We start from the raw sequence: 25,752 nt of genomic DNA, 5'->3' as shown, positions 1-25,752 counted from the left end.
ATTATCTGAAAGCAAACAACATATGCACATTTTTAAGACTTCTCAGGTTGTCCTTCAATTTCACCAGTCTTTGTCGATTTAATCATAGCGTTCAGTGAACATTAACAGTAATAGTAATTTAGAATGCAGGAGGGAATGTTGGGAGGTAGAGAAGATAGTAGAAGCAAACATCATGGACATCAGCTAAAATCTTCTGCATGTTCCGATACATAGAGCAGTTCTGTAATTTGTCCCATTATATTTACAGGTAGTTTCACATGTTTTGTTCAAGTTATGCAACATAGGCAATGACATAAATCCATGAGTACAGGTGGCTTTTGAGTTTATGATAATACCAGTATGTGTTGATTTTTCATATGTACTTGCACCATCCAACTCAAATATGTGTATTTTTATTATTAATTGAAACCACCCACTCAAATTCTCTCCACGTTTGGCCTGAACATGTCTTCAGATGAAATGCACTAAAGAATGTCATATGAAACTGTTTACAGTGAATTGTCTGGCAACAGCCACCTCCTTTGCTCAGCGCTATTCTTTGAAAAGCCATAAAACAGAGCGTTGCAGAGGTACAGTATAAGGCTTCAGATAGTTTGGGGACGGGTGTGAGTGCTGATGGCATGTCTTTGTAGAGTTGACAAAATGAGCTGACTTGATCTTTTTTATGTAAGCTCGCCTTGTTTCCCATAGCGCTCATCATGTTTATGCCACAGCACTGAAGCAGCCAGTGTAAGCTGTCATGAGGAAAGGGAACCCGCTGAATAAGCTTTGCTAAGCTTTCCTTTAGTTCAGACTGGTTCTGTGCAGATGCTGTTGCAATGTTCTTTTTGGATTCTCTTGTGGAGGAAGCACTGTGGAACCCTTGGTTAGGGTTTTTGTGTTTAAACCTTGACAGTTGGTCAGTTTTCTGTGTTATTTGTACACACTTTAGTATTGTATCCATCTGTACTATTCCTATGATGGCTTTTAGAGGACGGACACTTTCATTTTTTCTCCTCATTTCTTCTCATCTCCTTCCCTTTCAATAAGTTCCCCTGGGATTATTAAAGTATTCTTATTCTGATTCTTGAGTCACATCTAACTTAACCTTTTAAGTTGAAAATGTATTATTAAAAAAAAAAAACCTGATTATTGGGCCAAATATTTGATGATGAGAAGAGTCTTAGTTAAACAAGTATTAATTGGATGGTTTATTGCAATTAAAAAAGGTGATTTCTCCTCCCCCTTCCTCCCCTTATTCCTCTTGCCCCTCCCTTCTTCCTCATTTCTTCTCTTTCCTCTTCTCCTCGTTTCTCCACTCTTCATTTTTCATCTCATTTTCTCAATTCCCCTTGTTCCTCCTCTCCTCTCCTCTCCTCTCCTCTCCTCTCCTCTCCTCTCCTCTCCTCTCCTCATTTCCTCCTCTCCTCTAAACTTTGGTATCTTGGCAGAGCAGGTGTAAGGGGCAGACATTTTCTCCATCTGGGAGTTGGGATAAGCTTCCCATATGTCAGTCCTAACTTTAACCTGAAACGTGCTTCCCATCATTTCATTATCTGTCCCTTAGCCCAGACACCCCATCATAAGCAAACAGAGAGGTATTATAAATATTGTTTCTTTCTCTCACTACACCTCCATGTGTTTATAGATACTTATTGATCGTCGTCTGCAGTATGTCCTTTCTTTTTTTCCTTCTCATCTGTACTTCTTTACCTCATTTACCCCTTTCCTTTCATCTTCTTTCATCATCACCCCCCCCCCACACACACACACACACTCCTCCCTCATTCTCTCTATTTATGCTCCACCCATTTCTTTCCAATTTAAGTAGATAGTTATGGGGTGGGGTGATTGAAATGGAGAGATTGAAGTTATAACAGTGAACATCTAAATTTATGGAGCTGAACTGGGACAGTTTAATTTATTTGGTGTTCCTTTTTCATTTGTGGAGACACACACATTCATTTTCTTTCTGGCTTCCATGTTCATTACTTAAAACTGTACCATTTATAAAATTGATGTTAACGTTGGTATATAAATATGCCATTTGACAGTTGTCATTACGAAGACTCCTTTCTGGTGCCATGAGTGCATACATATGTAACATGGCTGCACCTAGAGGCAACTGAAGAGCTAACCCTTGAAAATAAAGTCTGACCTTGGAAGATTTATTGTTGTGTTTAATCCACTGATGGAGCATCTTTTTTACATGGTAAATCCAGCAGCACATTGGAGTAATTAGAGCCACTTAACAGCTGACACTTAGAACCCGGTGTGTAGCCAGAGGGCTGCATTGTGTTGTCTAATCTGTACCATCTTTTAATCAGCAGTAATTTGGAAAGGATGTTAATAAATAAACATATATACATATATATATATAAGGCCTGTAATGGTACACAAAAATTTTGGTTTGGTACGTTTTCGGTTTTGAAAGCCACGGTTCTGGGTTTTTTTGGGGGTTTTTTGGATTTGGTATGGGAAGAAAGAAAACCCCTCAAAATGTCTTTAATGCATTTATTATGAATTTTTGAACATTTTTCCCCAAATCATTGGAGACAATAGAATATATAAAAACAGGACTCATATAATTCTGCTGCTATAAATCAAATAGAAAATAAATAAATAAAATATTGGTAAATGTATTTTAAACATTAGTATTGCACTTTTCCCTGAAAGGTGATTTTGAACAAACAACAAAAATCAAATCACAGTTCTGTCAGTTCACATTCTGCATTAAAATAACAACAAAAAAATTCCACATGAAGTGCAATATTAAGAAAAGAGCAAACTCATATTCTCTTTTAACAAACTTAAGAGCAACACTGACAACAAAATTAACCAAATTATTTATTTTAGGACAGCTAACAAACTGCATAGGCCACATTGTGTATTTGTGTATGTGTGTGTGCGCGCATGCAGGATGTAATTTATCAAAAACATGGGGGGTGTCCATAGCTAATGCTGGTGTGAAGCTTTACATACTTTCAACATCCAACTCCTGGGTTCTATTCCTCTATTATACAGCATGAATGAGTGTGAGAGAGAGAGTGAGAGAGAGAGCAAGTGTAAGTGTTTGAGAACTACTGGATATTGGCGGCAAATAATGTCCGTTTTATCGCCATCTCTTTCCCCGTTGTTGTCTTTCACCCGAGCCCGAAGTGATCCCAAACAGGACTGTAATGATGGTGGAGGGTCTTCAGTCTCTTCCTTCCAGGTTGATATCATATTTGTTGTTGTTTTTTTTTACCTTATAACAGCTGCTATTTTGTATTTTGGGTCAATGTGCGCGTCCTTCCATATGTCCGTGTGGAACTTGCACGGATTTAAAGTTCTGCATCAAACAACGTCTTTCGTTCCCGTTTCATTTTCTCAACATACTGTGCTGTTTCAGTACAGCTGTGTGATGAACTGAACAGGTGCGTACCGAAACAGTTTATATATATATATATATATATATATATATATATATATATATATATATATATATATATATATACACACACACACACACTTAGCGCCATTAAAAACACACGGTCCAAACATGTAATTTCCAGAAAATTATTTGCTCTGGTGCCTGTTTTGTATAAGTTGCTCATGAGATGAGTAACACAGTTAACAGCTGTATTTGCTTCATTCCCACTAAGTGTGTGTGTGTGTGTGTGTATATATATATATATATATATATATATATATATATATATATATATATATATATATATATATATATATATATATATATGAGCAAGAAATATCACTGCCATAACTACTAATTCTCTGCCCCACTAAATCTATGAGGGTCTGCTGATATTATACCAGATAAAGCAAACATACTAATATACAAAAACTGTAAACTGTTTAATGTTTAAAGTTGTAGGGCAGGTATGATGCACTTGTTTCCTAAGTCAGCATATATTGTGATTCTACAAGCATTGCATGTCAATATTACAATTCATAGTGGTTTTTATTTACTCATTTAAACAATAGACCTTACCATTTCAAGTGCCTCAAGATGATAATTGCCCTAATTCTGCACTAAATAAATAATATTGAATTAAATTAAAATAAATTGCACCATTTCATAATTTGCCTGTATTGTATTTTGCAACCAGTGCTTGCTAGCTATGGAATGACACTAATCAAGAATGGAAAAAAAGCTTCAGAAAACTTCATACAGTTTTCAACTTATCAGCTCATCGTGCAAAATTGTTGTAAAATTCTGGTTATAAGGGAGGTAATAAAGCTGTTTTCACACACTCTGCTAATAAGCATCTATTTATTGTGTACGTTTTACACATTTTAAGTTACTTCAACAATTTACGATCGGTGTGAATCTTCATAATCCAACTGCCAGTGATTCAAAATAAATCCTGATGTTACATCCTCAGTTTTCTGTAGTTCTGCATGTCATTACTCAATACTAGCGGTCAGGCAAATCTTAACTTGTTTCATGAATCAGACCTCAGCAGTCCGTAATATAAACAGCTGTGCATACCAGTATCTGTACATAGCTGTCAAAAAAAACAAAACAGAGATCTATCTGCAGACAGTACAAGAACTACTGATGCATGAAAATAAAGTTTATTCTCACACTGTATCTCTAAGAAAGGTCACATCACTGCCAGGACTGAATATTTCAAATGACTTCCAGGTATCTGGGCTTTGATTTCATTTACTGCAGATATAATTCTAGCTATTTCAGTAACGTGGCTTCATGATACCATGGTCCTGAACTAACAGCAAAACCCACGGGTTTCATCGCTCGAATAAGAATGTAAATCCTTATGCCATGAAGGTTTCCACAGACACAGGCCACAGGATAATTCACTTAACCCTGTTGGAATTGACCAGAAAAGTTAAAAGCGGTTCTTCTTTTCTTTTTGGCTTAAAAGGGGTTGGTGTGTTTATGGTTGCACATTTTAGTCCAGGGTGAAAATGACTAATGTGGTCCTTCAGACTCGTTGGATCCCGACAGTAGATTTAGTAGTCCAGTTCATGCTTTTCAGCAAGTTCATAAAATCCATAATGTTCCACATGTCCGCTTTCAAAATGCTATGTGTGTAGTTTATCTAACGCCACATGCCAAGTCAGATGAAACATCAGCCTAAAGTTAACCCATACTTCAATGCATGTTGGTGCAGAAGTGACATAATTTTGCAAATGAATAGTCCGGGCTGAGGTAGAAAAGTTATTAATGAGCATTAGCATAGTGTAATTTTATGTGAACTGAAATCTCCTGATCATTGATTTACTTGATTGATGTAGAAGTCCACATTGTGACGCATCTTAAAATTGAGAAATTTCCAAGTCTTTACAATTTACCTGCTGTAAAAGAAGGCAACAAGTTGACTGGGAGCAGTTGAAGACATCACTGTGACTGTCTCGGTAACTAGAGAATTTGTTCTACATCAAAGCAAAATGAAATAACTCATAGTAAACTGCGTACTCGATCAGTTTGGAGAAATGTTAACAATGTAACCATATCAGCGATTGAGTGGCTGTGGCTTCACTCACTCAAAAATGCTGAGTGAAGTGCTGTTTGAAGAAAGTATTCAGAAATATTCATGTTTCACAGTGATTCACTCTTTACTATCGTGTTTTCCACAAACAGTCTTAAATGCTGCCCTTGAATTTTAGCTACATCAGTTCTGCCAGAAGTAAAAAAGAAATCCTTCACATCATTAGATAAAAACTGCAGTCATTAATGAATTGACTCTTTTTTTTGTCCATATTTCTACACGTTGTATCTTGTATACACCGATTATCAGATTGACATCTGACAAACATTTGTGAGAGTGGATACTTCAGTGCTGCAAAGATACACCTTTAATCTTTTTACCCACTCAACCTTGTGTAACTCCTGCATCTCATTAGATAGGCTGATACATATATTGATTGCCCATGGAAGTACAAAGATACTCGTCATTTGGGAATTCCCTTTGTCCCTAATGTCAAAGAACAAGACTGACTGATCAATGGACTGTTTTCTTTTTATCTTCAAACTCATTAATAATGCGGCCACTGATATTTTCCTCTCTGCTTTCTTTTGTCATCAGATGCAGGAAGCCCTTTCTGCTTTGTCTGACCAGCTGCCTACACAAGTGTCTTCTGTGCCACCTGCGTATCCTCAGGATCAAAGGCCCCCCATGGAGAGCCAGGGAACCTATCGCAGCAGGGAGGCCCCGTCCTCATCATCCTCCTATACTACCTCCAAAGGGTCAAACCGGGACAGAGACAGAAACAGAGACAAGGTCAGAGAAAGAGACAAAGACAGAGACAGAGACCGGAATAAAGGAAGAGACAAAGACAAAAAGAAGAAGAAACACAAGAGGAGGTCAAGATCCAGATCGAGGTCAAGATCAAAGAATAGGCACTCCCTTCCTAGTGCCTACAGGAGAGGCCACAGGTCCCGGTAAGACACTGTGGTTTAGACCAAGATGATTCTGGCTGTTTTGACTGGAGTCATTTCTGACTATTTAACTTCAGTCGTGGCCAAAACAGTTGGCAGTGACATAAATTTTGTTTTCACAAGCTTTGCTACTTCAAATTTTTGACTTTTTTTTTCCTGTGTTCCACGTGTTCACTGAAGAACAAGTATAAGCACGTTTCAAAGGCAAAAAGAAATCCCTTTTATTTAACGAGCCAATGGGTGTCACTGCTAAACGTTTGGCTACAACTGCACATTAACATTGGAATGATTATTCATATTATCATCCTCACTAGAGCTGCACTAATTTTACAATTAACGTTTGAGCTATAAGATTCTTCAATTTGAAGTATTTTCTGGTTTCTTTTCTCCTCTGTCAGTTAACTGAATATGTTTGGGTTGTGAACCACACAAGACATCTTGCGATTTAAAAAACACTTCTTCCTCTGTTTTCTCCATCAGATTATTTAACACAAAAAGTAGTTCTTAAATGCACGTTAATTTCATTTGTCATGCTTCAGTAACATTAAATATTACTATTTTACTTATCAGTTTATTGTGAAAAATGCTTGTCTCGGATCTACTTTCGCCTCTTACAGGTAAATGTACATAGGTGAAGAGCTGCTCTTTCTGACGTACCACTATAGAGTTCATTTTGGAATAATAATGTACAGTAGGCAGTGACAAGAAACAAGACTTTTCGATTGACTTGTGTCACTAATTACATCTATCAGGATTCCCGCAGTGTCTTAAAAAGCCTTAAATGTCTTGAGTTTACAAATCTGCATTTAATTCCTTAAAAAAGTTTGTAAAATTTATTAGATTCCATATGGTAGGTCTTTAGTTATGTTGCCATAAACATGTTGGCTGTATTGTATTTAAATGTGTCTGGGAAATGTCCAAACTGCAAAGAAAGTAACATTATTCTACTCAGTTCCACCCTTTCACACCTGACAATTTATATTGAAATTTGGAACTAGTTATTGTTAACGTTGTCACCCCTGGTGAGAAACATTCAGCCCAATACAGATGCAGCTGACTTTGGGAACCTTAAGGGAAAAGTAAACATGAGGAAGTACAAATGTAATAATGTCTGGTTGGAGAAAAGATCATTCTCAGCCTGGTTGACATGAGTGGCAGGGAACAGCTGTGAAATGGGTATTAAATTATGTTTGAAGTAGTCGTTAAAAGGTCTTAAAAAGTCTTAAATTTGACTTGTAGAAACCTGTAGGAACCCTATTTATAATGTTTAGCAATCTAAACATTTTTTAAGTTAACAAAGTTGCAGGTTGTTGTAAAACCACTGAATTGTAAATATATAATTCTGAATACTACACACTCAAATGCCATCATAACCAACCAACTTTCCCTTTTCTTTTCCTTTTAATACTTTTTGCAAGGTCATGTTTGTGTAGGTGATGTATACTACACAAAACAGATATTGGTTCACTAAATGATTTCACACAAAACTAAATTATGCTTTTTTGTCTTTATAACGAACTGTGATTTGATTCGATTTGATACAGACATCCTATGTGTAATTGATAACATTCAAATGGGGTCAGAAAATTTATCTTTCGCTGAAAATTGGTTCCCATGTGACACACAAGATGGAGTATGACTTAATCTCTCTGTAGACTGTCCTCTAGTTTCATTATGTCTTTGGTTATATATACATTTTGACAACAGTTTGAATGTCCTGTTGTGTTGTCAAGAAAACAGCTTAACAAGGGTAAGCATTCTTTGTGTCTCCAAAGCTGTGCAACTTTACCCAGATGCACTCTTACTGCTTCATCCAAACTTCAGATATCATGTTTAAATCTCATTTAAAGCCATTAGTCTCACTAATGTCACATAGCCATAAAATGTCACTTGTCACTATTGAATATATACAGCGCATCTATAATACAACCACCTGAAAGAGGCCAGACACCAGATCAGTGTAGCTGCTGTTAAAGGTATTAGACATGTAATGTGACAGGCTGAGAACATGATTAATAACCCTCTGATTTACATCTCACCGCAGCTTGATCTTGAACGAACGCTGTGCTCATATGAACAAAATATTAATAGAAAATAATTTGTTGCTTCACTTGTCTCTCATCCTTGCCTTTTTTTTCCTCTCCTCTTCTTGTGAAAAAGATGGAACTTTACAAGATAATGGAAATAGGCAAAATAGTATGAAGAATAAAAAGAAACTATATTAAAAAAAAAAAAAAAAGAATTTCAAACAAAATTAAGATGAAATGGTAAAAAGGAAGTGCAGAAAAAGAGCTTAAAGCTTAACAGTAAATTGTTTTGTCTTCATGTTTTGTATTTAAATTGTGCAATATTGCTATTGTTCAATCTCAGGGATTTTATCCCAATAAATTTAATTTGCTAAAAATAACTAATTTTTTTTTACCACCCGAGCACAGCCTTCTCTTTTACCATTGTTTGTATGAGAGAGGTATCATTTATTTTCTTAACTTTGGCTTTTTCATTTTTTGTAAAGCATTGATGTGCTCTGCATTCCAGTCAGTGGGAGAAAATGTTGCTAGCACTGACCTTTTATGGAGGCAAATCATAGAAGTAAATTCACGTCTCATAATAACCATAAATATTTAATCATGTTTTGTTTTCATGCTGGTTTAGAAAATCAGTATTTACACATAGACAATATATGTGATTTTATTAAAGTAATTCATATAACAATGTTTTTTTCTGTTTTTACCCTTTGGCTGAGTTCTGTAGCACAAATGCGTATCACAATGGTAATATTTGGTTCTTATTTAATTCTTCTAAGTAGTATTTATTTGTTTTATTTATTTCTGTTTCATGGCTCCTTTCCTTGTTTTTGAACAATGGAGCTAATTTCTCTGCAACAAACAAACCATCTTTTACAAATATATTTCTAATACGTCATGGTTCAGAAATATGTATAGCACTTACTACAAGTAGAAAAAAGAAAACCACAAAGAATTAAAAGTGCTAAATGTTGCCTAATAATACACCCACTTTTATCAAGTATTACTTATTTTATATTTGGTCTCTTTTAGCTTTTATTAACATGCATTTCATACATGTAACACTCATCTTGGCCTAAAAAAACACAGGAAATGGAAAAGTGTGCAGATACAAAATTAATTCTGCTAAATAACAGGTCCCCACAGGATTGAAATGCGCTAATGAGCATTAATAAGCTAAAACAGACCAAAATATAATGTAGGTACCAGCGTTTGATCCTTATCATCTCTAAAAATTAATTAAAAGGGAGTTCATTATTTGGCAGAACTGACTTTTGCAGAACTCCACATGATACCTCAGCTTTTACAGACACAATGAAACAATGGTGTTGTAACATATTTTATATATATATATATATATATATATATATATATATATATATATGTATCATTGTAACACATGTTTTTGTTCTTGTTTGACATGCTGTAGTAGCTTTTTAAGCACGATATGTTGGAAATATGTTTTGAATTCCTAAACATTTTTAGGTAATCTTTTCCACAGTTTTTTTCTTTCAGTCTTTTGTTCACTGTTTTTTCTCAGTCAATTCACTTTCATCAGTTTTTATTCCTGTTTTGGCACCGGTTTTTCTCCTCCTTACACTTTTTTTGTCCTGTTGCCTGGTCAGATCCCGTTCATATTCTCCCGGGAGAAGAAGCAGGAGGGGCCCGTCATCAGAAAGAAGGCGTGAGGAGAGGGAGAGGGAGCGCTATCATCACAGCAGCAGCTCTAACGTGCCCCAGGGGCATTCCAGATCCAGGTAAATGTAACGGCAGGTGTCATAACATCTCTGGGGCATGGGGATACCATCAGGCCTCACATACTCCTCTGTTTATTCTAACACAGGAAACACTGACTCACATCTACCAAGAGTCGGCCCCAGTGCCACAGTGTGTGTTTATTTCTTACAAGTGTTAAGAGGTCATGTGAGACGATAGTTTTTTAGCTTACCGCCCGACAGGCCGTAAGCTATTGTTGTCAAGCGGCATCCGTCAGCGTCGTTTGTCGTCATCTGTCGTCGTCGTCTGTCGTCCATTGTCCGTTACAAAAATTTCAATCGTCTTCTTCTCCAAAACTACAGTTCCCATTGACTTCAAACTTGGCATACGGCTTCTTTATGATCATGTCAACAAAAGTTAGTGAAATTATTTGGATCTGATCTGGATTTGGTGCCACTTTGAAAAATGTCCCCATTATAAGAGATAGGAAGTGGATCGATGCAATAACTCAGTAAATATAAATGATATCAAGTTGAAATTTCTCCAGTCCAGCCCTGATGGGGAGATGACCAAAACATAATGGCCACATGCTGATCAGGATCTCCAGTTCTGATTGACTTCAGACTTGGTATACAGCTTCTTTATGATGATGTCAACACAAGGTATTGAAATTATTTTGATCCGGATCTGATTCTGGATTTGGTGCGACTTTGAAAGATGTTCTCATTATAAGAGATAGGAAGTGGATTGATCCAATAAATCAGTAAGTATCAATGATATCAAGTTGGAATTGGAATTTTTTACAGATCTGATTGGAATATGACCAAAACGTGGGCTATTTCTGTAATATAATAAATACACATAACTGGGTGATAATAAATGGTATCTGGATACATTTCCCCAAGCTTTTAATTTGGCCGGTAAGCTACAGGGCCATTGGTCCTATTTTTTTTTTTTTTTTTTTTTTTTTTAAGCATATTAGAAGAAGAAGAAAAAAGACATTCAATAAACAAAATATCCGCCAACATAGGCTGGAGTGGACATCATCTGCTTCAATGAATTATGTGAATTTCATGTAGGCTTTGCTTGTACATGAGCATTCCCTACAGAAATAATTCGACTCACTTTATATATTGTGCCCTGACTGATGTTACTGCCTGAATTTGGAATATTTTTACTCAAGCTGTCACTGCCATGTCTTTGTGATGCAGATCCCCTGCTGAAAAAAGGAGGAGCTCCTTGTCATCTTCAGGACAGATGAAAGCTGTGGGTTCCTCTCTCTCCCCATACTCCTCACCAGGCAGAGTTTTGTCGCCAGCAGCTAGCCCCGCCTCCAGCCTGGCCCACTCCAGGTAATCCTCTACGAGACTGTCAGTCAGACAAAGAACTGTTTAGATTGCATTCCCACATTTAACTTAAAGTCTGTTCTCTACAGCATCAAAGAGTCATGGTTGGACTCAAGATTCAAAGATTTTTATTTTTTTATTTATTTATTTTATTGTCAATCCACTAGATGCACAAAGCACACAGAGAATTGAGATACTATTTCTCTCTGAGCTTTTTATTAAAAGTCATGCAATTTTTTTTTTTTTATATATATATAAATGTAAGATCTTAAACCTTTTGGAAACAAAGGGTTGGCTTTAGCAACCTGTCAAAAATGTGATGCACTTTGTTCTCTAATCTAATGGTTTTGTCCACCTAAAAATTCTGTTTTGAAGAAATTTCTCATTTCTGAATAGATTGCTTTCCCCCTAGGAGTAACAGTCATAGTCCTGTGAAAATGTTCAGGAGCTAATGTTTTTATTTAGTCTCACCTTGCTGGTATTTTGTAGCTGACTGGATGTTGCTTAAAGATTTGCTCATTAGATTTGGTGACATTTTAACGTTTGAAAATGTAATATAAAATAATACGCAGTGGTGAAGGTTCAGATTCTAAACTAAACACCCCCCACCCATCTATGGTGGCCATAAACACTCTTTTTTCCTTTTTTTTTTTTTTTCCCTTGTCCATTCTTGGCTCTTACTTAAGTGTATATCAACTTTGTTCCACAGTCGGACATAAGACATATGATAATACAACCAAACACTGAAATGTCTAACTTTAAATGTTTTGCAAGATACAAAATTTCACATTTCTATCATTACATAATGAAATCATTGACATTATACAGTGATGTAGCAATGTTTCATTCCATTACTTTGCATTGAGACCAAAATAAGTAGATACCAGGTAACAGTCTTTGAAAAGATATGTTTAAAAAAAAACTGTTAATATGAAATATGGAACAATAATGAATATGAATAATGCTGTGCTCTTGGTTTGAAAGGGGTTTTGAATGGAGTTTGGATAGAAGCATATAATGCTATGTGTAAAGAGCTATGGATGACCATGATAACAGAAACTTAATCTTGCTGATCTTGCTTTTTTTTTTTTTGACGCTTTTTATTTATAAACATTTTAATTTTACAAAACAAGAACATGAAAGTGAGTTCTAGGGATGACAGTTGTAACTTCAAACATGCTTACAACATCAGCCATTTTTGCTTTTTTGCTTTTGAATAATTTTCACCAGCGAAAACAGTAAAAAGCACCAAAAATTATGTTTCAAATGGCAGAAGACACAATGTAGGCAGTGGACAACAAATGCAAAGCTCAACCTCCTTACACTCTCTAAATGTATGCCTACTGTACTGTGATGGCTGAGTAGGACAAGCCTTCTGTCACACCAAACCATCACAATTAAAACTGAAACAAACAAACAAAGAATTCAGTAATTACATGTGGAGACATGATAAGTGAAAAGGTGTACAGCAGCGAGCACAGGATGGGAAGGGAAAAAATCACTGACTCATTGGTTATTAGTACAAAGGAGATGCAGCAGATTCCCCCCATGTCGATGGTGGTTTACTATTACAGTGTTTGTCTACTGGGGTGGGACCCCTGTGTAAAGACTCCCTGTAAACTCCAACGTATAGCACAGTAACAGAGACACATAATGCCGTTCGTGGGCCTTTGTTCAAAAAAAGGTTGAGAAACAGTGGTGTACAGGGTAAATTCTTTTAAAGCCAGTGTGACATTAACTTTCAAGAAATGAGCTGTTTGCAGAGGAATTCCACAGAGATTGGGCTCGAAAGATGAGTGTGGAAGCTGCCGCGGAGTTCGTCATTGATTCAGCAAAGAACACAAGGGAGGTGGAAACTGTTAACAAGCTGACAGGCAGGTGTGTGATGACAAGGGGCATACAGCAGCAAGAGCAAATGCCAATATTACAGTAATTATTTCAGCTTTAAAAAAAAAAAACATTCTTATTGAACATTGAAATTGAATTAATCTGCTGCAATGTCACTTTGAAGTCTGGATAAAGAACATCTCCCACACAGCTCAAAACCCTTTCATTGAAGTATCCGGTCCGCAGAGAGTCAGTTTCCTTTGTTCCAGTGTTACTTTGACTTGAAATGTGTAGGAGCCTCACATTTTCCAGTGGTCGTCAAGAGGAAGATGGAAAGAACCACCTATTACATGTTAAACAGAGGTGCAGGTCACAGCCTGATTATATGCTGCGTTTTCAGTTTCTGTTCTCAAACATAACGTCAACTGTCAAATTCAGGACCCATCCAGCTTGGCTAATAAATTATTATGCATGGGTTTAATTGATTTTAAGGGAATGTTTAGCTTGAAAATGTGCTGGTCAGCGTACCTAGTGATTTCAATTTTTTGTTTCCACCCTTGCCGCTCCCTTTAAATATATTTTTAATGGATACTTTTGTAAATATTTGTGCCATAATAATAGATGGAGATGAAAGCTCCTTTCTGTGCAAAGACAGACTGAACACTATAATTTAAAAACATTATATTTGTATAAGCACAGCCAACCTCAATAGGCAGATAATTCTGTTGTTTTTTTTTGTTTTTTTTTAAAGATGGGTTGTTTTTTCCCTTTGTTGGGTGACCGCAGTAATTGCTCTGTCCTGTTCAGAGCAGCAATTATCAGAGCCACTATATGAGCCAGATTATTTTGACACAACATTGCCTTATTTTTTTTTCCACAATTTCTTTTGAAGCAGCTTACTAATACAGGTTAACATGATTTCCATGTGGTTTTGGTTGACATGTATCTGTACAGGGTATGGATAGAGTGCTACACCATCATAAGACCAACTTTTAATGCTGAAATTCACATCCTCAAACTGTCAGAGCACTGCGTCCAGCACTGTCCCTCTTCCAGAAGTCTGAAACCTCAAAAGCATCAGCCGCCATCCACCCTGCTACTTCATGTCACCTGTTGAATCTAATGAACTGAATTCAGACTTCAGACTTTGAATTTTTAATGAAATGTCAGAAAGGAAGAGAGACATCGACATGGCACTTAAACTGTGTGTGCATGATTTTATACTCGGCTGCACCTGATATTGTTTTTGCGGTGGATTTTATCTCTGGTAGATATTTTAGTTTTTACAGGTCATGTGCCTTTCCTCTCTTTGCTCTTTGCTTCTTCACTCGCCTTCTGCTCTGCCTTCCATTGTTCTGATGTCTGTCCAACATTGAGCATTTCAGAACGATGTGATAAATATTGTATATGCTCTCCTGTTAACATGATTGGCTTTCTCTTTCTTTCTTTGTTTCTTTCTTTGTCTCCCTCTTTTCGCTCTACAGGGATGGCTCTCAGGAGAAAGACAAGGCTGTGTCCTCATCCATAGTATCTTCAGTTCAGTCCAAAATAACTCAGGTATGGTTCTAAGCTTTTAATGGCTTTTATCTCACATGCGCTCGCTACTGAACTTTGAAGCCAAATCAAAGTACTCCATGTTTTTGTTTTTTTTTCTGTACAAGACAAAAGACATTTTGGACTAATGTTTGTATGTTCTTTGTATTGTCCACATTTTATGGATACTTCCATACAGTATAACATTGGATGACATGCTATCGAGCCACAAAAAAGTCCCCAGCTGGATTTAACCAAGCATATCATGTGTGATAGAGAGCATAATCTACTTCATGATCTACTTCAATGGAAGTAGATCATGTGGTCTGATGAGCCCAGATTGATCCTGTTCCAGAGCGGCTGAAATGATTACCCATCATGCCTAGTGTCTACATTACAGGCCTGTGTGGGCAGTGTTATGATCTGGGGTTGTTTCAGTTGGTCAGGTCTGGGTTTGGTATCATGACATCATGTCCAAGAAATCACAGAAATAAATGTTGTGACATTACATAAGGTTATTGAAAAGGCCAGTGTGTGCTGCAATCAAAGATTAATACTTGAGAATGAAATTTATTTTTTGGCCAAGCCATGTATTGGGTGTTATTTGGGGCGGCTGTGGCTCAAGGAGGTAGAGCGGGTTGTCCAATAAGGGTTGGCGGTTCGAATCCCACTCTGTCCTAGTCATGTACTGTTTTGTCCTTGGGCAAGACACTTCTCCCTCCTTGTCTCCAGTGCTGCTACTCACACTGGTGTTTGAATGTGTATGAATGTTTGGTGGTGGTCAGAGGGGCTGTAGGCTGGAATTGGCAGCCACACTTTCAACAGTCTGCCCCAGGGCAGCTGTGGATACAAATGTAGTTTACCACCACCAGAGTGCGAATGTGTGTGAGTGAATGAATAATGGATCCACTGTACACACTTTGAGTATGTGTTCACAGAAAAGCACTATATAAATGTAATCCATTATTATTTTTTATTTGAGCCATGTACAGCCCGTCTTCAAAGAATCGTGACCTCAGTTAGTTTGTAAAGCTGCTCAGCTGAAAATTGTCTGACTCGTGAAGTCTTTGTCTACCTCACAGGTCCCTGAAGGTTGAATGTGTGTCAGTATTAATTCTCTAGAGTTGTACTTACTGTCTCATTTGTCTGGAAAATACTAGACGTAACCACACACGCAACTATTTATCTACCTGTCTTATGTCACTGTGTGTGCATTTTCATGAAGGTGTATGCTGTCAGAGTGAATAGAATTATATGACCTCTGTAGGTTTGAGCTTGACAGCATTATTAACTAAAATAGCAGTTGACAAAGTGACGTTTTGGACATTTCAGTGAGGCAAAAGCCGTAGATTTAAATTCTCCCTGCTCCACCCCGTTTACATTCACAGCCTTTAATTTATGACTGCTGCTCTCCGAAAACACACTGTAATCAAATACATGAATATTAGTCATTAAAGGCACATAAACAAGGTAGAGTGAAAGGTGTGAATAAGAGCCCACAGTATACTGTATTTAAAATACTCTTCTCACTTGCTGTGTGTTAATTTAGTGTCTTTTTACAGGCAGCACCAATCTGCTTTCCGGAGAGCTGTCAGCTTTAATGTGGGATACAAGGTGTTGGGTTCAGCCGTTTGTAATTAGAGCAAATGTCACAGTTTTCTTTTCTCTGTTTTTTTTTGTTTTGTAATTATGCATATACATGCAGCTCAGTCTAAGACTGTGCTCTACTGATCATGTACTCTCTGGTTGCTGTGGAAATACCCCTTAAAGTAAAATTCCACGTCCTCCATTTTTCAAAACCCAAGATGAAAGAACTGTCTCTGGCTGTAAATTATGTCCATTCTTTGCATTATTAGTCTAGGTCATCATAACAGAGAAATGCCAGCTTTATCTTGGCTTCTTGTCACAGAATTGTGTGAAATGATGCAATATTTTTGACATATTGATTCTCTTATCGGACTCTGTTTGGCCAACACGCAACCAGTATGCAACTGAGAGTCTTCAGGGCCTGAATAATCTAGTGAAGTGATAGCTTAATCTGTAAAATGTCAGAACATGCTGAATGTTGTCTTATTGTTCTGTGCAGCCCATGCTTTGAAAATGCTTGCTGTGGTTCATATAAAAAAAAAAAAAAAAAGAAAAAAAAAAAAGACATAAATTCTCAAAGAGAACATGCTGGGACAAAGAGATGTGGTCATTTTTGTTGAGAAATAAGTGAATACAAGAAAATGCTCCTGCAATCTGTCTTGTTTCTTTTAACTCTGTCTATATGACACATCTGATGAAGGTTGTTCAACTTCAAGATTAGAGACTGTGTGTGGAGGCTTTTTCAAGTCATATTCAGATGTGACTTTCTAACTGTGCATAGTGACCTGGTTAAACTGTCAAAATAGTAGCTTTGATTGTGAGTAACTGCTTAATCAGTTATTCAAATCCACTCTGGCCCTTGGTTTCCATCGACTCATTTAACGCTGAAACTAGATGCTGAAGCGTATTTACAAGAAAACTAGTGTTGCATTGAACGTAGACAGCCTGCAGTGTACCTCAGAATCCAAGAAGCATTGGGACTTGAACTAATAGAGGTCAATAGAGTGTGAATTCAGGGCCTATTCTGTGAGTACTGGTACAGTGTACACCGTGATACGCAGACTTTGAAACCTATTCTCTCTGCTGGCCAGTGGCCATAGGCTGAGAGTGGGTGAGATTGAAAATGGCTTTCAGAATGAGTTTCCACTGTTTACTTTTCAGATGTAGCACATATTGCAAAGCACATATCTTATATCCCCTGATACTTTTCTCATCAACAAAACATTGTGTTTTCTTTATCGTATTCTGTTCTCCGCATCACACTGCCTCTCATCACGTCAAACATACCAACGTGAGCCATCTGATGAAAACACGCTGTTCACTGCTGCTGTTGCAACATGCACATATTCACAACCACTAACTACTTGTACCCATCTGTGATGTTTTACAAACACATCCTGAATAATTCAGCGCATCCTCATCTGCCTAATGGTCTCTTCTTCCCTGAGGGTGCCCGGTTGCTATTCGCCTCATCCCATCTCTTCTTTGCCTTCTGTTTGTCTTTGTTTGTCTCCTCTTCTCTCCTTTTCACACTCTTTCTTTGTCGGGGTCTATTCTGTTTGATAGATACATGGTGCGGTTGAAAGTGTAGCCCTTCACACCTCTAACCACATCGTGTTTTATTCTGTTTCTCCAGACTTATGTGAAATTTTGAAGATGGTGTTCATGTGTTGTGCTTTTGAAGGCTGTTATCGTTCAGAGGTGAGGTCCAGTGTAGAGTAACTTGTCCTTTGAGACATCAAAGCAGATAAAATTACAGTGTGTATGGTTGTGTTTGTCTAGGAAAGACATGAAGCTCAGGGAGTGGTAGAAGTCATTGCTAAAGCCTTTGATTTTATGATTATTTACTTATTTCATTGCAATTTAATGTACATCTCTTTGAATTCTTTTTATGCCCTCTATTTGATTCCTAAGACCTTCCTGTTTGCTCAGTTGAGAATTTTTACCTCCGCCAAAGAGTTTATGTTTTTGTCAGCGTTGGTTTGTCTGTCTGTGTGCAAGGTAACTCAAAAAGTTATGGACGGATTTGGATGAAAATTTCAGGAAATGTTGATACTGGCACAGGGAACAAATGATTAAGTTTTGGTGGTGATCGGGGGTGGGGGGCATTGATCTGCCTTGGCGGAGGTCTGTGCTCTACGAGTGCTTTTCTAGAACAGACAGCGCAGACCTCCGCCAAGGAAGATCAGTGGCCCCCCCACCCCCACGCTCAGTCACCACCAAAATTTAATAATTTGTTCCTTGTGCCAGTATCAACATTTCCTGAAATTTTCATCCAAATCCGTGACACTGATCTGCCTTGGCGGAGGCCTGCGCTCTCCGAGTGCTTCTAGTAATAAATGAAACACACAGTAATATTCTCTGACAGAACTGCTGCTTGTCTAAAATGTTTGCAGAGGCAAATATTTGGACAAACTTATAATTTCAAGGTTAAAAAAAACACGTAATCCATGTAACTGTCCCATTTACACTTCTTCTGGATTTGTTCAAAATGGATATGGGACCATTGTGATCCTAATGTCCATGGTGGAAAACTGCAAACAAGGTTTTGGTCACTTTTTTGTGAGGGATAGGTTCAATAATAGATGATTGGTGGTGAAGAGGAACCAGGACACGACAAATATCAAGATAAAATGAGTTGTAAAAAAAAACATGGAAACTGTAAGATTTTGTGTCCGTTATACAATATTATAGATCTGAATTTTTGTTTAAGTTACTGTTCTGGTTACTGTTAAGGTAATGTTCACTCATGTCACAGGCCCAGTAATTTTGGCATCTGCTCACAATATAGACACAAAAAATTCACATTGTACTAAAACAAACCACATCATCTTTACATATGTAGTGTCAGGCTTAGAAGAATCTCAGGGTTTAAGATGAAATTGTTTGTGTTAATCTTTTATTTCGGTTGGATAATACACAATATATTCAGGTAAACATCCTGCCATTTATTCATCTATCTCAGTCTTGTGATAAGCAGGCATAGTATTTGTTCCGTTTGTATGCGTAATATTTCTAGTGAATATTTCTAGTGTGATATCATTTCTCTGTAATTCATTCAGTAGTAGCCGAGCTGGTTTTATAAACACTGTGAGTATGTTTGTTTGTGTGTTTGGGAATACTGGGACACAGGGTTTAGTGAGAAACAGCTTTTTCACTGATCTGATATGACAGCTCCTTCCCTCAGTGATTCTAACTATTAATTTGTCTCATCTCTCAGGAAAGCGCAAGGATGGATATTTGTCCATGCGTGGATGAATCACTCTTGGGATGTAAATTAACACTTCCTTCACAGCAGTGTAAGCATTTGGATGCTTCTATGAAACTGGTCCCTAAAAACAGGACATGTGGGCTAAAAATTCAAACCAGATGTAGGCTAATGTTATGAAGCAAGTTTGGAAGCACTTTGAGTCTGTTTTAAAAATAGATATTTACTGAGATAAAAGAGAAACTATTTTTCTGATAAATCACATTTTTATATTTTTTAATATTATTTTTCTGTACAAAAATCTGCATGTAACATGGTAAAAAGGACACGAAAATTATGTGCTACAATTTTTTTTTTTAAACATATATCTTTTTATTCTCTCACATGTACATTTTGGGAATCAAACTTTTTTTTATTTTATTTTACCTTTATTTAACCAGGAAAACCTAATTGAGATTAAGAATCTCTTTTTCAAGAGTGTCCTGGTCAAAACTAATTATGCAAGGGAGAGTGTTTCACAAAAATTACTGCTGTTGCAAAATCACTCATGATTTATATGCATTTAACTGGGCAGGTTCTGCGTGTAACATGAGTGGACATGATGGGTTATACACGAAACCTGGAATGAGACTGCCAATTCATGAAAAACCTGCATGTCTGGATTAGAAAAACCACTAGGTTTGTCAAATTTAACACAGTGTCTTCATTTATAGTTGTATATTAGACCATTTCCAGCCATGTTTTCCAGATCAAATGCACTGACACCTAGGTAGGTTTTCATGTCCCAATTTTGGTCCTATTTTTGGCCCCAATATTTTATTTAAAAAATGATTTATTTTGGGATGGCTCAGAGCAAGAGTAAAAATTTGTTTGCATTTATCTGAGGTCATCATTAGGTACATCCTGGGGGGAAATATGTCTAAATGTCTCTTTTATTATTGGGTCTAAAAAGCTGGCATAGTGCCAGGTACCAAAATGAACCCAGTTTCATAGAAGCATCCATTTGATCTCTGATCAGCGAAATTTATAGTTCTGCCTGGGAAAAAAAAGGGCATTTCTCCGGCCTCCTACTTTAAACTCTATATTTTCTGTATATTGTAGACTTACTCTTACATATTCAAGGTTCATACGGGTGCTTGAAATCCTTGAAAATGCTTGAATTTCAATGTTGTGTTTTCAGGGTTTGGAAAGTGCTTGAATTTTAGTTTAAGCGCTTAAATTAATTCTAACTCTGTGATGTGATGTATTTATTTATTTTCAATAGTAACTCTGCCAGGTTAGATGGCAGGCCGAAGCTACTTACAGAGAGGTGATACATAGTGAAAAATACAACTTTATGTCAAAAAAAGAAAATTTGCGTACATTTTATGTTCATCTTTATCTCGGTGCCCGTGTGCCTGAAGAACACCAATTGGCTTCCCTTTTCTTGGATAAAACTTTGTGTTCTCCTTTAATTTCTAAACTTTTTGCTATTATGAAATATAATCTTAGATGTTTATAGCATAATACAATGTACATCATTGTGCTAAAAAGTGAAAAAATATAATCATGAGTATATATATTCCTGCAGATTTTACCTCAGCAATAAGTTGTTGTGCTGGACAAATTTGAAAATGACCCTTAAAAGTGCTTGAATTTGATCTTGAAAAATATGTATGAACTCTGCGTATTGAAACAGAATTTTTTCTAAACACTACATTGTCCTTGGTTTCCCTGACCTGTTTACATTCATTGGGTACTACTGCTCAGACTGAGGATTGTATTGAGATAGTTTAGAGATAAATATGTGCAATTATGGTTTCCAGTTTCAGAATAGCATGAGAATCCCACCGGAGACCTTTCTATCAGCTGTCAAATACAGATTCTGTAATTTCACCTGCCTTTTCGCTCTGGTTCGGTTTGACAGCTCATGAGAAAAATACCAGTGTCTCCGTGTCTTGCTCATTGTGTGGCTCTTCTCCAGCCATTTCACTGTGAGTAAGCACACTTGGCTTTTGTGAGCTTATCAGCTGGACGTTGCCTCCAAAGTCGTCCTTGGACAGGGGAGACCCAGTCATACAGACCAAGGAACAAAATGGTGGATCTAAGCCTATGCATTGAGCTGCAGACTGGGGAGCCCATTCCCAGTGGGATCAGCATTACCAGCAGCTCTTTCACATCAGAGTAATTAGATTGACTCAGTCTTTACCCAGCAGCTTTATTACACCATTAATAAAATAATACGTACCCCATTCATCCAATCCCATTTATCGGTGTCTTCAAAATAAGCACATTTTCCTCCAAATAAACACATTTTTCTCACAGCTTTTCTCAGAATACTCTGTGCTCTGCAGTGATTGTAAACAGCTCCACTGTTGATTCCAATTCTTCCATTCTTGTTGAACTTGCAGAGGGAACAGTGAAGAACAGGGAGGGAGAAAAATGAGATTAGGAGTTGTCGCTGGAGTCTGCTCACCTGGAATGACCAGACCAGTTCTTTAATGAGATATCCTTTGAAAAAGTACACACATTGTTTCCTCAAGTAGTGGCGCAGATACTTAGGCAGAAAATACTCGATAAAAGTACTGATGAAACTTCTTTAGTCACTGAAGTGCAAGCTCTGAAGTGTTCTCAACAGAAGTAAAAAGTGTGTTTGTTGTCCTGGTCTTGGACGTCTCATTTACAAGGTGACCATTCTCTACTTGTTAAGTCTTCCTCTATTGTCCATTTTCTCTGGTGTTGTTTTAGTTTGCTAGGTTATGTCTGTCATATGGGATATACTGTACACTGCTCTACAGGTTGTCTTTTTAATTTCAAGAACACTACAGAGTAAAGCCTGCTGCATACTCCTCAAGAACAGAGACATTTCTTTTCGCTCCCAGGGCTGCCTCAGGGCTGAAAAGAATGACGTCATTTTGTTCTCACAACCCAGGTTTAGGTGTTTTCACAGAATGTTCTCCACATCATCCGAGAACTATTGTGTGATTGGTCACAAATTTGAAGTGGGCGTGGTTAATGCGGAAAAGCAGAGGACCTCCCTGCAGTTCAGTATTTGAATTTCTTCAGAAGTATGGAATATCCTAGTCGGAACAAAGTTTGTACTTGTTCTTGCCTCTGCAAGAAAGCCAACAATTTTCTGTTCTTGCAGTATGTGGTAGGCTTCGTTTTGGATGATCTTAATTGTTTCGTATTAGTGTTGCAACAATGAATCGATTAAATTTGATCCAAATCGATTGTTAAGAGTTGGCAGCAAATTCGGCAGTTGATTCGTTGGGTCTAGAGCACGTTAGTATTGAGGCATGCCCACACACTGTGTAATGTAATAGAGGAAAACACACAGCAGCATGGCTGAGGCTTTGGATGCTGGGCCAAATTATTGAGGCTAGGTTTACATTATGTTCGCAGTGACCACAGCAGCCCCGTTTGGCCAAAACATTGTGTGCCATTTATGTAACAAAACTTGAATATGAAGAAAAAAATGGCCAAAATCCTATGACGCACTACATTTTGGGCAACTGGGGCTATTGTTAGTTGCAGTCCTATTTCTTCTACTAAAAAATGTAAAAATAAATGAATAAATAAATGGATCTTTGAGTCACACAAGGGAGCATCAAAATGTGAACGTCTCTTCATTTTACAGCTAGTGAACACATTTTAGGATTCTGTAAACTCATTTCAGCCCAGTTTTTTGGCTGAAATGCCCAGCATATTTTTTGCTTGATTATTCCTTTTCACGTAACCTGTTCTCTAGAACCTATGGCCCCTCCCTGCACTGATTGGACCAGGTTGGGTATGCTAGCAGGATTTTCCATTCCTGCCCATTAAAAGAGGAACCTTGTGGTGCCTGAGTCAAAACCTGCTTCCTTTTATCTCTGTTTATCAGGAAATTACAACTACTGCAATCAAGATAGATTTCAAAGAAAATGGGAGTAATTGTTCGTAGCTATGCACAGTCAATCAGCAGTCATCTTAACATTTTGTGTAAAACCGATGTTTTGCGACATCCAGGGTCATCTTTTCTGTGTGTGTTTATCATATCCTCATGATGCGAAATAATCTACGATCCCCCTCGGATGCATTAAAAACATCATTAGAAGCCTTTTAAAATGATAATGAGTAGAAAGTGCAGATACTTTTGTTAGAATATAAGGAGTAAAAGTGAAAACTGTAATGGCCAGCTTGTATGTTCAACCTCTGCTGTGGTGTGGGAGTAAGTGGAGCCGTCAGAGGGGATGGCAGATGCATGGAGTCTGCCCTGCTATAAATCCCATCTTTCACCTCAGTACAGTATTGGAGCTCTCCTCTCCCAGCATTATGTTCTTTATTTCATCCAACATATGCAGTATCTTCACCAGTTCACTGCCGACTTTAGTGACAATCCCATTCCATATTACAGTTTATTACTTGTATTAGTGTTGTTTTCATTCATTACAGTAAATTAATTTAATTACCTTCAAGCTGCTTTGGAAACAGGCCGTGACAAACTAAAAATTCAGGTTAAAGTCTGGTAATTGTCACTTTCTAATTGAAGGCCACGGAAAACTGTTGTAGAACCAGTCAAATGTCAGTGTGGCATTTGGGCCATTTGGTCAATTAAACTTTTCCCAAATGTTGTCACATGTACAGCACATCATATCATTATCAATGAAGTCTATAATTACAGATCATTTGTTTGTTATTTTAGAGAAAATAAACTGTCAGGTGTGTATTACGATGACATGACAGCAGATCCTAGCCGACCATCTTTGTTCAAAAACACTCCTGTGGCAGACATGGCATTAGACGCACTCCATAAATGAGATAAACTGTTGTGATTGGTCTGCTGTGTGTTAATCTGGATGGGGATCTGTTTGAACACGATGGGGACCTGACACATCTGCCAGAGCAAATGAAACATGAGCGCTCACATTCATCTGGGTTCCAGACACGGCCTCAACACACACATGTGATGGAAACGTCCTTCAGACCTTCCTGTTTGTGGTTCAGGCTGCTGGTTAATGTGGCTGGACAGGCTGTGTCTCCAGGTTAAGTCCAGGAAACTTACCTCTGTCTCTCTGTCCTCCCGTTTCTCAGGATCTGATGGCCAAAGTGCGAGCCATGCTTGCCACCTCCAAGACCTTCCATCCTCCTAATTCCTGATTCCTGACTCTCTACTATGCGCCACTGTCATGCTCAGTTGATCATCAAGTGTTTTCTCCTGAGTCCTGGAGATTTATTTAGCCTGAAACTGTTCTGACTTGCTGTGTCTGTTATTTTGTCTTTTTTTTTTTTTTTTTTTTTTTTTTTTTTTTAAGCATCGACAGATTCAGTTTAGTAAATGTGCATTCCCTGCAGCAAAGAATGAGTAAAGGCACTCACCAAAACAGAAAAATCTGGTTCCACACCTAACCTGAGAAGACGGCTCATCAGACAGGCAATCTTGTCAGTAATGGATGTATTTTGGTGCAGGAGTGTGAAAAGTGGAGAAAACAAATATGTTGTCATGCAGCCTGTTAAAAAATATTTTAAAATGACTTGTTTTTTCCCCCATGACAGTAATTTTTGGTGGAATTAGAAGAAGTTGCCAAGGGTCTGTATTTCTGTCCTTCTATGAAGGCTTGTTTTGTTTTGATAACTTCATTTATTATTTTTCTTTGCTGTTATTTTAATTCTCATTTCATCCTCAGCTGTCTTTTCTCTCACGCACTTCAACCATCTTCTTGAGAGGCTGTTTTAATTTTTTACCCTATTCCTCAGCTCTAGTGCGTGGCCTTGTATTTCTGTTCCTGGTTTGTACTGTAATGACTTTATTGCAGAAGTACTTTCTAATCCAAACTGTCAATAAAATTTCAATTGTGATTTACCTCTGGCCTTGGCTCTTTTTGTTCGGTATGATTTTCATGCACAAAAATGACATGTAACTGAGTTTAATACCAAACAACCTCTAAAAGTTATAAAGACGTCAGTTTTTTGATGCCTGTGTTACCTTAATGAACACTTATAAAACACTCACTGGTACTATATTGTACTCTGCCCCCTATACAGCTGTTCTCTTAACCTTGTTTTATTTGAGGTTTACTGATAAGAAATAATGTTTACTGGTCTGATACCTTCATCTATGTTCATTGTTTACGTCGAGTATCACACCAACATTGCTGATAAACTTAA

General features: G+C 37.4%; 1 protein-coding gene across 4 annotated transcripts in view; it reads left to right on the top strand.

The window, feature by feature from the left end:
- sfswap (splicing factor SWAP) overlaps nucleotides 1-25,447 on the top strand; it is a 64,148-nt gene extending 38,701 nt beyond the window's left edge. For 3 of the 4 annotated variants that reach the window (XM_030149088.1, XM_030149087.1, XM_030149090.1), the window contains 5 exons: nucleotides 6,033-6,388; nucleotides 10,035-10,166; nucleotides 11,337-11,477; nucleotides 14,783-14,855; nucleotides 24,679-25,447. In XM_030149088.1, coding sequence (XP_030004948.1) covers nucleotides 6,033-6,388; nucleotides 10,035-10,166; nucleotides 11,337-11,477; nucleotides 14,783-14,855; nucleotides 24,679-24,744 — 768 coding nt within the window. In that variant the 3' untranslated portion in view covers nucleotides 24,745-25,447. The remainder of the gene's footprint in view (nucleotides 1-6,032; nucleotides 6,389-10,034; nucleotides 10,167-11,336; nucleotides 11,478-14,782; nucleotides 14,856-24,678) is intronic. The other variant, XM_030149089.1, reaches the window with a different exon arrangement.
- The last annotated feature ends 305 nt before the right edge of the window (nucleotides 25,448-25,752 follow it).

Source organism: Sphaeramia orbicularis, chromosome 12 (genome assembly GCF_902148855.1).
Source record: "Sphaeramia orbicularis chromosome 12, fSphaOr1.1, whole genome shotgun sequence".
NCBI lineage: Eukaryota > Metazoa > Chordata > Actinopteri > Kurtiformes > Apogonidae > Sphaeramia > Sphaeramia orbicularis.
The sequence above is the reverse complement of the archived record's forward strand: the minus strand, read 5'-3'. Positions and strand labels throughout refer to the sequence as shown.